Source organism: Astyanax mexicanus, chromosome 1, assembly GCF_023375975.1.
Source record: "Astyanax mexicanus isolate ESR-SI-001 chromosome 1, AstMex3_surface, whole genome shotgun sequence".
Classification (NCBI taxonomy): domain Eukaryota; kingdom Metazoa; phylum Chordata; class Actinopteri; order Characiformes; family Acestrorhamphidae; genus Astyanax; species Astyanax mexicanus.
Window position 1 is genome coordinate 32244114 of NC_064408.1, and position 16549 is coordinate 32260662.

General features: G+C 40.2%; 1 protein-coding gene across 5 annotated transcripts in view; it reads left to right on the forward strand.

Annotated features, from left to right (window-relative positions):
- The first annotated feature begins 11229 nt into the window (after positions 1–11229).
- The window catches only part of ltbp3 (latent transforming growth factor beta binding protein 3), a 75810-nt gene continuing 70490 nt past the window's right edge, over positions 11230–16549 (forward strand). For 3 of the 5 annotated variants that reach the window (XM_007261022.4, XM_007261024.4, XM_007261026.4), the window contains exon 1: positions 11231–11953. In XM_007261022.4, the coding sequence (XP_007261084.3) occupies positions 11686–11953 (268 nt within the window). In that variant the 5' untranslated portion in view covers positions 11231–11685. Of the gene's footprint in view, positions 11954–16549 lie in introns of all 5 variants that reach the window. The other 2 variants (XM_007261023.4, XM_049476450.1) reach the window with 1 other exon arrangement.

Consider the following 16549-nt stretch of genomic DNA (forward strand, 5'->3'; position numbering starts at 1 on the left):
TGGGGGTGTATGGGTCTGGCCCTTTGTTTAAAGGGAGTCTCATCATTTAGTCTGATGTGGTGTCTTATTTTGCTTGAATGACCAAAGTCAAGATCGTGGTGTGCGAAAACTTCAGGGATGGCATTAAGCTTTTGAGTTATCCTTTCTTTCCATCTTTCGGGAATGGGAGAATCAGCAAAGTCAATCTGCACTCCTGGAGTAGGGGTAGATGATTGGGATTTTGAAGCTAATTTCTCTGCAGGGGTTACACTAGGGACAACCTGCTGCACTGCATGTAGCTCAGCTATAACTCGTTTGGGCATAAGCACTATGTCGTGATCTGATTCATTCCTCAACATTACTGGCAATCTGGCACGGGGCTTGCTAGGTAAGGTAAGTAAACTACTTGTGATTATCAGCCCTCCTGGAAGAGGAGTAGTGGGTTGTTGTATGACGACTCTGGTCTCTGGGTTTTTGGTGGTCACTGAACCCTCTAACACTAAACTTTGACGTGCAGGAATGACGCGTGGTTCTTGGCTGGAGAGTCGTACATCTCCTACTCGGCTGTCGTCTGTTTGCTTGTGTCGGATTTCAAGCGTTTGCAGTACCATCTTATACCCATAGCGATGTGGAAGAGTTTTTTCTGGGCTACCTTCACAGTAGCTCTCATAGAGGGCATCTAAGGTGTTGGTACCGATCAGTACAGAAGACTGGGTTGAGCCATTTGCATCTGGAACTACCAGGGCTAGGGTGGGGATAGTCAGAGTGGTGCCCAATATCTCTTTGGGAAATGTGATGGTCAGTTCGATGTATCCATGATATGGTACAAGCTGTCCGTTCGCTGCTTCTACTTCAAGCAAATCACTAAGGGGTTTAACACTTATGTGGGGCAACCAGGTTTCATGAAATGACTGAGGAACTGTGGTGACTTGAGATCCGGTGTCCAGAAGGCAATCGTGGCTGTGACCATTGATAGTTACTCGGGAAGTACATTTGGTTCCTACCAGCCTATGCGGTAGTTGGTTTTGTGAAGTTGCATGAACAGCATTACTCTTTGCTGACATCTTGTAAGGGTGGGGACTTTTCACATGGTCAGCCTCCATCCGTCCCTCGACAGAGCCTGACATCAGTTTAAAGAGGGTTCGGAGGTTTCTCCCAAGTCCCACGCTCGTTGTTTTTCCTTCAGATGTTTTCTTTTAGTGGCCACTAAAGATGGATTCGGGACAGACTGGCATGAAGCAGCTATATGTCCATCTTCGCCACACGAAAAACAATACCAGGCTCTGGGCCTCCCATCAGCTGGCTTAGAGACAGTGGTTGGAGGATTATGTCTCACAGTTTTGTTAGGTCGTCTCACCTTGTCATCCTGGCGTAGTTCTTTCTTCTCAGAGGTGCAACTGGTTTGTAGACGTGCTACTTGACTCTGAAGCTGAACAACTTGGTTTCTCAACTCGGACATATCTTCAGAAGGAGTGGGATTCTTTTGAGATCTTAAGGCCTTGAGGTGTCCATGAAACTCACCCATCTGTGTCTTTAGCTCCTTCACCATCTTGGTCAGTGATTCTTCTTTTCCTTCAGCCTCATTCGTTGCCTGAATAGCATGAGAGCCAATGCGGTGCTTAACAGCTCCAAGGTGTTTTTTCATCCGTCTCTCCTTGGCTACTTGCTTCTCTTCTTCCGTACGTAGCAGGAGTAACATTTCAGAGAGTGGTGGGGGCTCATGTTTCCTCTGCTCTAACTGGAGGTCAGCGATCAACCCATTGTCCCAGCATCCGCAACAGAACTGACGCAGTATCTGTTTATCAGCTTCAACAGCAGGTACAACTCCTTGCTTCGTAACTCTATTCATCACTGAATGCAGCCTCTGGAAATATTCTGATGGCTTCTCGTTTGCGTCTTGCAGAGTATTTAGAAATTTTGCAAAAAGTTCATCGCCCTCCTCAATCGTGGCAAAAGCTGAATCAAGCAACTCGAGGTAGGCCTTGGGTGCAGACATCGGGCCTAAATGCTTTACAAGGTGGGCGGCTGGAGGCAGAAGACTATCCAGAATCTTACGGGCTCGGTGTAAATCTGACAAGACAGGGTCTCTCAGGAGAAGTTCGACATTGTTACGCCAAGTGTCGTAATCTACCTCATGAGCGGGATGAGGAATTCTTCCTGAGAAGGTTCGGAGTTTTATGGTTGCATGGGAATGAGAAGCAGCTTCTTCACTTCTCACTATATGCTCAACGACGACGCGCTGTACTGCAGGTGGGTTTGCATCGCACAATGGGATGTTTACACTTGCACTGGCTTGTGTTCCAGAGTCAGTTGATACGGCACTTGGGCGGTGTGAATAAGAAGGTGCTTGATGAATCGATGGAACATCACTCACAACAGCAGCTGCTGGGTGTTCTACACTGGTATCATCATGAACTGGTTTAGGTATGCTCGACTCACTGCACAGGGAGAGGTGTTCTTGTAGGAGTTCAGAGAACGGTTTACCACTCTTATTTGAGAGTTTCCTTAATTCTTCCAGGAAGCAGTGGGTGGCGCGTTCAGCGGCTGAAGGTGCATACACTGTGGCTAGGGCTTTTAGGTGATAAGCAACACCTTCTTGGCTAGGGCTATGATAGGTGTGTGGAAGTGCTTTAAGTGTTTTCAAAGCATGAGCAGTTTTGAACTCAACTACTGCAGCTCTATGAAATGAGGATGTTGGGTCATCAATGCGGAGTACTCGACTGATGGGACCATGCTGCTCTAAGTAGGTAGTTAGATCATTATCAGTTTCAGTTTCGGTTAGACCACTAACGAGGACTGAGTTTGCCACCACAACAGCTTCTTGTTCTATTAATTCCATGTTGGCTATTTAGGTTATCTGTTAGTTGACAAGGCACTCTAATTTGAATAATTATAGTAAGTTGGGCAGAGGCTTTTATTTTAGTGTCTTTTAGTGTTAACTGCTCCTGGCTGGCTCGCCAAGCTCTGTAGCGCTCCCTAGAGGTGACTACAGGTAAGTTTAATTTTAGAATGGACAAAGGGAACTGATGGACCAGTTTAGGTTCGCTCGTGAAGCAGCAATAATAAAGACACAAAATTAAACTGGGGTAAAATTACAGAAATTGTATTAAAACTTTAAAAATAGGGGTCTCAATAGGTAAACAGGGTAGGGGGTAAGGAAATAAAATTAAAAAAAAGATCAAAGAAAACACAGTATCACAATAAAACAAATAATAAACAATGGTATTCACCAAGAGGTATGTATCAATTTTGTTTCCCTCTTTCTATAAATATTTTACATAATACCCAGTGTTAGACGTTTATAATATTTTAGATATATATTTAGAAAGTATTTACTATTTTATTACTCAGTCCTCAGTGTTAGTATTTTAGGTTTTATTAGGGTTTTTAATCATCGGTTTCTTTTCCTTATTTTAGGTTTTAAGTTAGGGGTTTTGGATCAATATCTAAGGTAAGTATAATTAGGGAATTATGGTAAGTATTTAAGGTAGGTATTGTCTATTTTGCAGGTTAAGAGGTAAGTATGGTATTTATATTATTCTATAATATAATTTACACAGTTTTCAGTCTCAGATTTCTTTTTCCAACAGAATAAATGATTCCCAATGTTTCACAGTAACAATATAACCAAACAATTAACCAAAATAACAAAATAACAAAAATAAATGATTCAACAGTAAATTAAGTTCAAAAGAATTCAACCCAATCATTCAATTAAATTCAATAAAAGAAATATAGTAAAGGTGTGGATTTCAACAAGATAAAAGTCTCTAGTGAAGGTTTAGCGCTTCCAGTAACCTTTAGAGATTAGAGAACTTCAGTCTATTATGTTTAGCGCAGTGTAACTCACTCAGAGTAGTTGGAAAAACAGTCCAACCTCAAAAATATGGGATACTCAGAATCAATGCTCGGGTACGAAGTTCCGTGGACCGTGGCTCGCCAGCTCGTGTCCCACTCGACTGGACTCTCGCACCCAGGCGGCAGGTCAGAGCAGATCAGTAAGATTCATCCCCAGGGAAACTGGCCTATTCATATGAAACATGGCTTTTAGTGCTCAATCAGAGTTTTTTTCCTAACATTTAACAACTATTTACAGTAGCCTTTTAGGTTCTTATGTCTCTGGTTACACATCTAACATCCCAAACTTAGCGTTAATATATCACAGCACAGTAGTATTAAACATTACAGAATTACAGCCTTAACTCATCAGAAAAAAAAGGGTACAATTGAAAAAGATTTGCTTAACCCACTCTTATTAGCTTAGCTAAACAGTTATACCTTCACCTATGCACGTAAAACCAACCAAAATACCAGCTTTTAAAGTGTAGAACTCACCAAATCCGATCCGGAATTCTTTTATTTTTTGTTAGTCTGGGATCCGCGTCAAGGACTCGGCTCCCGCTCGGGCGACGAAACGATTCACAGCGAAGAATCGGCTCCTTGCGGTGATGACAAAGCGATCGCGGTGAAGACTCTGTGTCCCGCAGCGATGACTAAGCGATCCGCTGTACAGACTCGGCTCACCGCGGCGATGACTAAGCGATCCGCGGTACACTCGGCTCACCTCGGCGATGACGAAGCGATCCGCTGTACAGACTCGCTCCCCGCTCGGAATAACTCCGTCTCTGTTACAAATCCTCTCGCCGGTTTACACGACCGAACTGCTTGTTAGCCGTCTAGCGTTAGTACCGATGGCTAATAAGCATTACTCACGTATGAGGTACTTATATCTCAACGTAGCTTTCTATTCTCAGCGCGATAGCTGTGCCGCGATCCGCACGGTTCAGCTTCCAACTCAAGAGTGAATACGTTTTCCACACAGGGGGTACTAGACTAACTTACTAAGCTGCTGATTGGTTGGTCTTCCCGCGCAGTAGGCTGCTTCAGAGTTATCTATTGGTTAAAATAGTGGCGTGATCTGTTTCAGGGTTTCTACTGGATAAAATTGGCGCGATAGGGGTTGTCCTATTACCACTGCTGGTCAGATTTAAAGAAATAGTTGCCTTATTTTTAAAATAAGTATTTTCTGAAATAATTATTTAGTTCTTTTTTTTTCTAATTTCAATTCACAAAGAAATTCCTATTAATTATATTTTTAGTTCTTTAATATTTTAATTAATTAATATTTTATTATTTTCATCTTATTCGTTAGGACTTGATAATCTATAATACTTACTAGGGGTAATTTCTCTAAAGGGTGTCAGCTTTAGTAACCTGGGTTACACAAGCTACATGAACAGGATTCAAACCGTGGCATAGTGGCAGTGCTTAGCCCACTGGACCACTCAGAGCCCCAGACCTGTTTGTTTAAAAAAAAAAAAAAAAAAAATATATATATATATATATATATATATATATATATATATATATATATATATATATATATATATATATATATATATATATATTATACACGACTTAAGCATAACATTATAACCACTTCTTGTTTCTACACAAACTATGCATTTTTTTCATCTCCAGTGAACATATAGATTGCAGTCCTTCTGTTTCCCTGCATACTTTATTAATCTCTTTTCACCCCCTGACCACCACAGAGCAGGTATAATTTGGATGGTGGATTATTCTGTTAGTGTCTGCATTGTAGTGACACTAACGCAGCAGTGCTGCTGGGGTTTTTAAACACTGTGTTCACTCACTGTCCTCCACTTTTTAGACACTCTTACCTATAACTGCCCCATCTTGTAGAGGTAAATTCAGATTGTCAGTTGTAATGATAAAACTACAGATTTCTCCTGTATGTTCAGAGGTACTAAAAAAGGTAGATATTGGGTGTCAAAACAAGGAGGTGGTCAGAATATTATGCTTTATCTGTTTTTACTGAATGAGAATTATATTATTGAGTTCAAGTAAGGAAACAAAACTTGTTCTTCTGTCTTAAAGCTAAAAAGTAACAAAATGATTCCATTTTCCGAAAGTAGCAATATCTTGTCTAGACATCTTCTGACCTTGAAGAGCCAAGAGTTCTGACAGTCACTAGACAAAAAAATACACACTTCTGAATGAAGAATGTAAAACTTGATCCAGACCAGATAATAAATGTGACAAAAACTCTGGCTAAGATTCTTTTGATGGACATTGATAGACATTATTGCCTATATGCAGTCATGGGGCTCACCCAACTACAAAATAGAACTCAGCTTTAAGATAAAAACACACAATTCAATTTTTTGTGAATTGTGACGCTGTGTATTTTTTTTTACAAGCCCCTATATGTAGCACCACTGAGTAATGAGCACTCATGTGGAGGAGGAAATCGTGTGTCAATAAAGTCCAGAAGGTTCTCACTCAGTATGAAATGGCCTTAAGTCTCAGCATCAGCTGCTAATATTTATTTGTTAAAGTAAATCCATACAAAAAAAGTCAGATTCAATACAATTTGAAATATCAAGCTTTGGATAAAGAAAAAACTCTTCAGTGTGAAGAACAGAGCAGTAAAAGCAGTGCTTACCAGAAAGTAGATTAAACCATTAAAATAAGAAGTGTTTTGGTTTGTATAACTGGAATGCTAGCCACTTAGCGTAACAGCTAAACTAGTTTAAGCTAGTTTAAGTCAATTTTAAGGTTGAAAATGAAAGGTTTCATTGCATTATTTAGGCTAGAATCATACTGTCTTTGTTCTAAGTCTGAAACCTTTTCAGTGTTGAGACCAAGTTGAGTCACAAGTCATTTCAAACTGAATCTTATTTTAGGCTTTACTGGATGACTTGCAGCAGCACAAGGCCACCACGTTTTAGCATATTTATTTTTCTACCGACTCAGCAGTGCCACTGCTTTCTTTTTTAACCAGTATTGCCGCTTTAAATACTACTTATACTACTGTCATCATTCTGTAATGTCTGTAAAAGCTATAGGTTCTGAGTAAATGTTTGCATTATGCCCGCTAGCTGTGTGTTTATATAGCCTGCTACCTGGGGCAAAACATTTCACATGAGCAGCCAAAACCATTAAAAAATGGTAAGGCGCTTATCCCAGTGGAGTGTGTGGGTCAGTAGGCTGAAGCTCCTGCTTTGAGTCATCTGGGCGGCAGGTGTGGTGGTCAGCCCACAGTCTGCCGCTTTTCTTGTGTGATTGACCCAGTTTTGCTCCATCCACTATGACTCAGATGCCCACTGACGCTTGTCACAGTGTGCCTAAATTTGTCCCGTCATGTGAACTGTAGTTTTGAGGGATTCTGTTTTGATGATGACTAGGGGTATGTCTCAGACTGATGCGTTTTTTCCACATGTAGGGAGGTGATTGAGGTTTCGGATATTATGTATTATAGAGTGTCCACAAACAGTGATTATGCTAGTGCTCTGGAGCTTTACTACTTTAAATAATATACCCACATAATATATGAAGGACAACAATTTCAAATTTCATGGCATTTCATTGAATTTAAATGCTGAAATATGTAATATAAACACAGCTCTGGAAAAAATTAAAAGAACACTTAAGTTTCTGAATCAGTTTATCTGATCTTACTATTTATAGGTACATGTTCATGTAAAATGAGCATTGTTGTTTAAATCTTATAAACATTAGACAATTTTTTTTCCAAATTCAAAGCATTTATTTGCAGAAAATGAGAAATGGCTGAAATAACAAAAAAGATGCAGAGCTTTCAGACCTCAAATAATGCAAAAACAGTTGATATTCATAAAGTTTTAAGAGTTCAGAAATCAATATTTGGTGAAATAACCCTGATTTTTAATCACAGTTTTCATGCATCTTGGCATGTTCTCCTCCACCAGTCTTACACACTGCTTTTGGGTAATTTTATGCCACTCCTGTTGCAAACATTCAAGCAGTTCAGCTTGGTTTGATGGCTTGTGATCATCCATCTTCCTCTTGATTATATTCCAGAGGTTTTCAATATGGTGAAATCAAAGAAACTTATCATTTTAAGAGGTCTCTTATTTATTTCCAGAGGTGTACATATATTGGTTAGATGTAAGATTCGTAGGTTGTTTCCCCAATGTTTGATACAATAATCTATATAGATAAAATCTGCTTCATTTATTGCTTCTTGAAGGGTATTAAAAATGTATCCCCCCACCCCAGTTCCCCAACTTGTCCTAAAAGTATTGGTTGGTGCCAACAGGTTTAGGTTTACTTGCTTTAGAGAGTCCTATTCTACTGGCAGCACTTTACAAGGTCCAGACTTCTCTACAGGGACTGTTTGTTGGCAGTTGCCCATTAGCAGTGGGTGCAGTGTCAAGTAGCTGAATGTATTCATTAGAAGGTGTGTTCAAAAGCATTCAGATGCCCAGTGGTCCAATGGTCTGAAACTGACCAATGATCTATCACTGAAGTTTAAGACTTTAAATACTGTTCAAACTTTCACTTAGGCTGGTTGCCTGGAATCAGAATAAGCTTATTTTTCACTAAAAGGGTATTTAATTGGTAAATCACATTATGGTTTGTGTATTTCTTCTGTCTGGCATTAGAACACATTGGGGATTTTTGTCTTTTTATCCTTCAGGAGAAGTTTAAACAGTTCAGAGTGTTGGCAGACACACACTGCTCTTTACTTACCTCAGGCGAAACGCTTGACTTCAATTTAAGAAATAAACACAAGGTTTATGGCTAGAAAAATAAATGTCTGAGGTATATAGGAATACTGTAGATATTTATAAAGAACATTTTCATTTCAGCCGAATGTAGGTCTGAGTTATTTGCACAGTTCTTTAAGAGAGGTTTAGATAACGAGTTACTGGATTATTCAAGTCTTACATTGCTGTGTGCACAGTAAAACAGGCAGCTACACTGTATAATGAATTTCTTACTTTTAAAAGTAGATATGTGCTATATGTGAAAGTAGACAAAAGGTAGACACTCATTGAAAGAAGCTGGCATTTAAAAGAACATGCAATGTTAGTGTGAAAGTAAAGACAGTTCACTGCTATTGATCTCTGGTTGCATTATTGCAGGAGCTGCATGACTCTGCAGGCAAAAATGTGAGATTTGTCTGCGAACTCTCTCTTCTGTGTATATTTGTAAGTATGTGCATGTGTGTGTCTATGTGTGTGTGAGAGAGAGAGAGAGAGAGAGAGACTCTCTGGATCCATGCCGTCATTTCCTTAGTGACTGCAAGCAAACACTCTCACTTTTCTCAAAGGAAGTGACTCAGTTCACTTTCACTTTGTCCAACTCCTGCCCTGTCTCCATCTCATTCTTTTTCCTTGTGTCTGTCTGTCTGAGCACATTTAGCATCTTCAGCATATGTGCTATTTTAAGGAAAATTACAGCACTAAAATATCTTAATCTTTGTAAGCTTCTGTGCTGAACCATGTCCATGTCGAAAAGTTATTTGGCCCTCCAGTAAAAAAAAAAAAAAGACGCCAAAGGTCCCCTGGGATAGTAAATGTATTAATGTCTCTTTTTTAGTTTAAAACTGTCCTAGAATGGAAAATTTTACGTGTACTGTACTTGTACTGTACTTGACCTTGGAGAAGTTGAATAATAATACTTCAGTACATGGAAGTGACCCACCGTAAACATTGGAAGCAGCCGTGGTGTCTGGCAAATCACAAAATTAAAAAGATATATAACAGTCCAATGACAACAATCTCTATTTATGGTGATTTTAATATCTGAACACACAAACTGTCACCTAAGTTTGCCCCACTACATAAAATATTATTCCATTTGCCAATCTAACCTTGAAATCTAGACTGGAGTAAAAGAACAAGTGCTCTGTCAAAAAAGTGACGAGTAAAAGTTGAAGTGTTCTTTAATCGCTATACTTAAGCGGAAGTACTAAAGTATTCAACATTTTTGATACTTGTGTATTTCAAGAAGTTAATTCTTAAAATGTGCACTGAAAGTAAAAGTAGAGTACTGTGTAATGTAGTTATTACAGAAAGCAGTGGAAAGTGCTCAGAGCTCAAGGCAGAACGGGAGCAGCACAATCTTCTTCTAAGATCAGCTTGATCTCTTGTTTAATCTTAATGATGAGCATCTTTATTCAAGGAGATTTTATTGTCATTTTACATCACATGTGATACATGAGATGGAACAAAATTGTATTGTCACGGTCCAGTTTACACCCAAAGAGCAATTTTAAAATAGATAAATATAAAGACAAAATAAAATAGAATAGAAAACACAATAATAAAATAGATAAGAAAAATACCCAAAATATGAAGCAGAAGGGAAGTAGCAGCATCATAAAATCCAAAATGCAAATTGATATAGCAGCATGGATGATTATGAATTGATATCAGTAACATGAAAGGTGATAAGCTGTCCCAGTGAGAGTAAAGTGACAGGGTTGTTGTAAATATTAATTGTCCTTGTAAAGTGTCAGTGCAGTGTGTTGGCTAGGTGGAGTATAAGAGTCTTACAGCTTCTGGAATTAAGCTGTTTCCCAGTCTAGTCGTTCAAACCCAGTGACAGTGCACAGAATCTACCACTCTGGTAGTGGGCCACACCGCAGAATGAGGAGTGGAAAGGGAATGATTCCTAACATTTGTTGTAACAAAATGTAGTAAATGTAGTAAATGTGGAATAGGAGAAAAAATAATACTCCATTAAATATAGATACAGCATATTAGTACTTAAGTACAGTATTGAAGTAATTCTACTTTCTTATTATACATCGCTGTATTTAAATATCCACAATAAAAAGCTTAAGTCTTAAGAAGGGGAAAAAGCATGATTTATCCCAATTAATTAGTTTTAAATAACTTGTTTAAGCCCCAAACATTCACAGCCTCGAAATGAAAATTGATTCAATGTCAGTATTTCAACACTTTCTATAATGCCTACTAGACAATGTTAAATAAGGTCGTTTACAGGTTTTGTTTCCATCATCAACATTAAAAGATGATGGAAAAGACCCAATGTTCTTTTTTATTAGAGAGGTTATCTGGCTAACTGAGAGTTTCTTGTTTGTGAAACATCCCCTGCTTTGCTGATAAACTTTTATTATCGCAGGTAGCCCAGTTCCCTCTGTGTGTGTGTGTGTGTGTGTAGCTGATTGCTGAACTTTTCCATTGCGCTGAGAAACAACAACATTACCACTGTCTGTTTCAGCGGCTTTAATCCTAAACCACTCGTTTTCCCTACGACGCCCTGCTGCGCTCTGATTGGCCGGTGTGTCAGAACTGCCCTGTGCTGGACCAGAGCCGTACAAACCCTCAGTCCTCACAGGCGTGGCTCGAGTTGAGCTCTCAGCTGATTGGCTGCTGCTGATTAGCTCCGCCCCTACAGCTCGACTCCTCCAAATCTGAGCTCCTCACAACTACTGAAAGAAGAAGAAGAAGGAGAAGAGAGAAGAAGGGAGGAAAAGAGGAGAAGAGCGGGCAGGAGAAGTGCAGGAGAGCGGGCTGTGGAGTTGAGTGGTTCGCGTGTTTTTTCTGTAGGATGAAGTTCTTACAGGTTTTTACAGTTTTTCGTGATTTGATCAGCAGATGACGGCGCGCGAGTGCTTTTGCGCACGTTGGCCTACCTGGAGCGAGAAACTCACAGTCTAACTTTTTACACACACGCGCACGCACACACACACACACACACACATAGACACACTCACACAGTGTGTTACTCCAACCCGGGACTTCACACTCGCTCATGTCTCGCGCGCGTGAGCTCGTGCGGCGCCCGTGACCGGAGGGGACGGGTCATCCATCCATCCATCCATCCCTCCCACCCTCCATCTTTCCATACATCCCTCCATCCCTTCATCCATCCACCCGCTCCGTCATGTTCGTTCCGCTCGCGCTCCGTCTGCTGCTGGCCTGGCTCGCGCTCCACGGGCTCGGCGGCGCGTGGGCCGAGCAGCAGCAACAGCAGCAGCAGCGCGCTCTGGCCACGCGCGAGCGCTTCAAGGTGGTGATCGCGCCGCTCATCTGTAAGCGCACGTGCCTAAACGGACAGTGCAGGGACACCTGCGAGCAGGGCAACAACACCACCCTGATCTCGGAGAACGGACAGTCCGCGGACACGCTGACCGGACACGGCTTCAGAGTCGGTGAGTGACCCGTCTGGAGGCTCTGCTGGGGTGTCTAATCTTCCCAAATCAGTTTTCCCAACAGGGTCGGTATTAACCTGCTGTATAAATGGCAATGTGGGCGGTATGAAAAGATAAATGTAGTTTATTACTCTGCCTGGCAAAAAAAAAAAAAGTAACTAAGTAAATGATGTGGGTTGATGCTGGTCAGGTCTAGGTTCAGCAACAGTATGTGCTGAAAGAATGAGGTCAGCTGACTAAATTACCTTTGTATACTGAATATAGACCAGGTTATTCCATCAATGGATTTTTTTCTCATGATGGCACAGGCATATTCCAAGATGACAATGTCGGGATTCATCACGCTGGAATTGTGAAATGTGATTCCGGGAGCATTAGATCATCATTTTTTTTACATATGGATTGTTCCCCACACAGTCCAAACCTTAACCCCATTGAGAATCTTTGGGATGTGCTGGAGAAGACTTTGTGTAGCGGTCAGACTCTAACATCATCAATGCTGCAAGATTTTAGTGAAAAATTAATGCAACACTGAATTAAATGAAATCTTGTGACATTGTAGAAGCTTATCGAAACAATGCCACAGTGAATTCTATCTATCTATCTATCTATCTATCTATCTATCTATCTATCTATCTATCTATCTATCTATCTATCCATTGGCGTAGCCAAAAATATTCATACCTAGAAAAGTAAATTAAACAAACTTTTAGGAATGAAAATACAGTGCAAATAGTAAGACCCACTTTCTCTCTGCCATGTGCTGAGTGTGCACTCACATGTGTGCTCACTATAAAACAGCACCCTTTATACTGTCACTGTCTATATGTACTGTATGTGTGTGTTCAGTTTTATGTTTTCTTTTGATGAAAAAAGTGAAAGTAACACACCTGATGTTTGTGTGTCTGACCATTTTAATCTAAATTATTTTATTTCTTTTGCTATGACACACACTTGCTCTAATATCATAAGGAAAGTCCATAGTTATTAAATAAAGGGGGGTGGGAAGGCTGCGTTCATTGGGTGATCATTGGGTGAGCACTCCTAAAACTGATCCTAGAATCATCCCTGTTTCTGTGTACCCCTGTACACGTCTGTCTGTCTGTCTGTCTGCTTCTTTTTGGATGACTGCTGCAGTTGCTGCAGTCCAATTTTTCTTATCTGGAACATTTTTCATTCTCCTTCAGCCGTTCAATTGTCTGATGCTTTTCAGTGAAGCAATTGCGCTGCTTTAGGGAACGCCTGAAAACAAACTGTTCTTGGTCTGTGCCGTGCACTGAAGTTCCTGTTTGGGTTGTTTGCTAAATTAAGGGCTATTGAATGTGGTGGAGAGTAAAAAAAAGAGCTACTGAGACCAGTAGTGAGTGAACAGGAGCAATTGAGTTTGGTAGAGAGTGATTCATGCCCTACAACTCAAGTTTCCTCAAGAAAACAGCAAGAGGAACACTTACAGATACACAGAAGAAGATGGAGACTCAGTGTTTTAAAGTAATTGATAATATGAGAATATTTTACAATAATTGGTGTTGATTAAGAGTATTTCAGAGTAACTGGTGTTGGTTGAGAGTGCTTTAGAGAAATTGTTGATGATTAAGAATGATTGAGTATTGATTGAGAGTGTTTCAGAGTAACTGGTGTTGATTGAGGGTGACTTGAGAGTGTTTCAGAGTAACTGGTATTGATTGAGAGTAACTTGAGAGTGTTTCAGAGTAACTGGTGTTGATTGAGGGTGACTTGAGAGTGTTTCAGAGTAACTGGTATTGATTGAGAGTAACTTGAGAGTGTTTCAGAGTAACTGGTGTTGATTGAGAGTAACTTGAGAGTGTTTCAGAGTAACTGGTGTTGATTGAGGATGACTTTTGAGTGTTTCAGAGTAACTATTGTTGATTGAGAGTGACCGAGTGTTGAATGATGGTGTTTCAGAGTAACTGGTATTGATTGAGGATGACTTGAGAGTGTTTCAGAGTAACTGGTGTTGATTAAGAGTAACTTGAGAGTGTTTTAGAGTAACTGTTGTTGATTGAGAGTAACTTGAGAGTGTTTCAGAGTAACTGGTATTGATTGAGGATGACTTGAGAGTGTTTCAGAGTAACTGGTATTGATTGAGGATGACTTGAGAGTGTTTCAGAGTAACTGGTGTTGATTGAGGATGACTTGAGAGTGTTTCAGAGTAACTGGTATTGATTGAGGATGACTTGAGAGTGTTTCAGAGTAACTGGTGTTGATTGAGAGTAACTTGAGAGTGTTTCAGAGTAACTGTTGTTGATTGAGAGTAACTTGAGAGTGTTTCAGAGTAACTGGTGTTGACTGAGGATGACTTGAGAGTGTTTCAGAATAACCGGTGTTGATTGAGGATGACTTGAGAGTGTTTCAGAGTAACTGGTATTGATTGAGGATGACTTGAGAGTGTTTCAGAGTAACTGGTGTTGATTGAGGATGACTTGAGAGTGTTTCAGAGTAACTGGTGTTGATTGAGGATGACTTGAGAGTGTTTCAGAGTAACTGGTATTGATTGAGGATGACTTGAGAGTGTTTCAGAGTAACTGTTGTTGATTGAGAGTAACTTGAGAGTGTTTCAGAGTAACTGGTGTTGACTGAGGATGACTTGAGAGTGTTTCAGAATAACCGGTGTTGATTGAGGATGACTTGAGAGTGTTTCAGAGTAACTGGTATTGATTGAGGATGACTTGAGAGTGTTTCAGAGTAACTGGTATTGATTGAGGATGACTTGAGAGTGTTTCAGAGTAAATGGTGTTGATTGAGAGTAACTTGAGAGTGTTTCAGAGTAACTGGTGTTGATTGAGGATGACTTGAGAGTGTTTCAGAGTAACTGGTGTTGATTGAGAAGGAAAACCAGAACTCAGTTCTGAACGACCTCTGAAGCCCACTGTCATCACATGCTGTTAGCACATGGTGACGGATGTTTCACCAGTGGCAGCACTGTGGGCAGTTCTGTGGCACTACAGGCATCTAGGATTCATTTCAGGATAAAATTGTAACTGTAGTTTTTACTTTTTTTAATAATTTGCATTTTTTTTGCTAGCGCTTAGTCCTGAGTCTCCATCTTTGTCTTTTTTGTCCTCACTCTTTTTCTTATTTTTGTTACTCACTATCTCTCTCATTCTGTATTTCCATTTCTTATGTTTCTGTCAGTGTTTCTCTAATTTACTAATTTCTCCTTCTCTCCATTTCTTTCTCTCCTTCTTTTACCTCTGCCTTTCCTTCTCTATCTCACCCCTTTCATCTCTCTTTCTCTCTCTCTTTCTCTCTGTAATTGTTTCTCCATATTGTGTGTGTGTGTGCATGCTGTGTCAGATTGTGCTGGTGGTGAGGTGTGGTGCCACAAAGTCTACCCAGCAGGGTCTGTGCTCTTACACAGACACACACACTGCCTTAAGTACAGCCAGTAGTCTTCTTTCATTTAATTTCCCTTTTTTAATGTTTATTCTATCGCCGCTTCTCCAGCAGCAGTTTCCACTGCAAGAGCACTGAAATCAAGTCTGTGTTATCTTAGTGTGTAAATGTTGTCACAGGGGGCGTGTCAGAGGGGGACATGTCAGACTTAATCTGTCCCACCACTGTTATTTAAAGCCATGAATGTCTGGGACCAAGGAAGAAAGTGTGTGTGTCTATGTGTGTGTGTGTGTGTGTGTGGTAATTGCCCTCTGTGATCAGACTTGCCATGAGGGGAAGTTTTATTTTGCTTTCCTTTCTCTCACAGGGTTATTTTGGCTATTCTCTCTCTCTTGCTCTCTCTCTCTCTCTCTCTCTCTCTCTCTCTTTCTCTCTTTCTCTCTCCACCTTTTTCTCTCTCTCCCACACACACATACATTAAATGTAAACCTATGTTTAAAAAAAAATTACCTATATACAAAATGATATACTATGATATACTACGAAATATTACAACATCAAATCATACATGTTGGGACCATATGAAAAAACATTAATTTTAATGTTTAACTTTTTAAATAATTTATTTTTTTTAGCTTATATTATTTAGCTAGTAGAGGTGTGCCAAAAAATCGATTCACATAAGAATCTTGATTCTCATTTACTACGATTCAGAATCGATTTAAAATGTCCCAAAATCGATTCTAAGGTCCAATCCCATTTCTTCCCTTGGCCCTACCCCTCACGGTAAGTTCACACTGCAGCGGCACGAAGCGTTTTTCGCTCCGCCTCCCACTGCCCAAAGCGACCGTGGCCGCTGCAGTTTGAACTTACCGTCAGACCCACACAGAGCGTAGGTGTATGAGAATCACCGGTAAGATGGCAGAACAAGCACTATATTACCTTAGATTAACGTGTAGTTTTAATGTTTTATGGCAGAATGCTTCATAACAAGCATAAAAAAGATCGCTAGTAGTTTCAGTTTCTGTTAGCTAGCTAACTAGCTAACTTTCCAGTTCCACCTTAAATAACGCTACAGGTGGCAGCGGGCTGCAGCATTTAAGGCGGAACGGAAAAATAACAATAAGCTAATCAGAGCTAATTTCAGCTCCCCATCACAGAGGAATTAAGGAATGGACAATATGAATTAATTTCTCCACCTCCTGCCCCCTTTCTGAAGAAATACAACGACCTTAAAGTTAA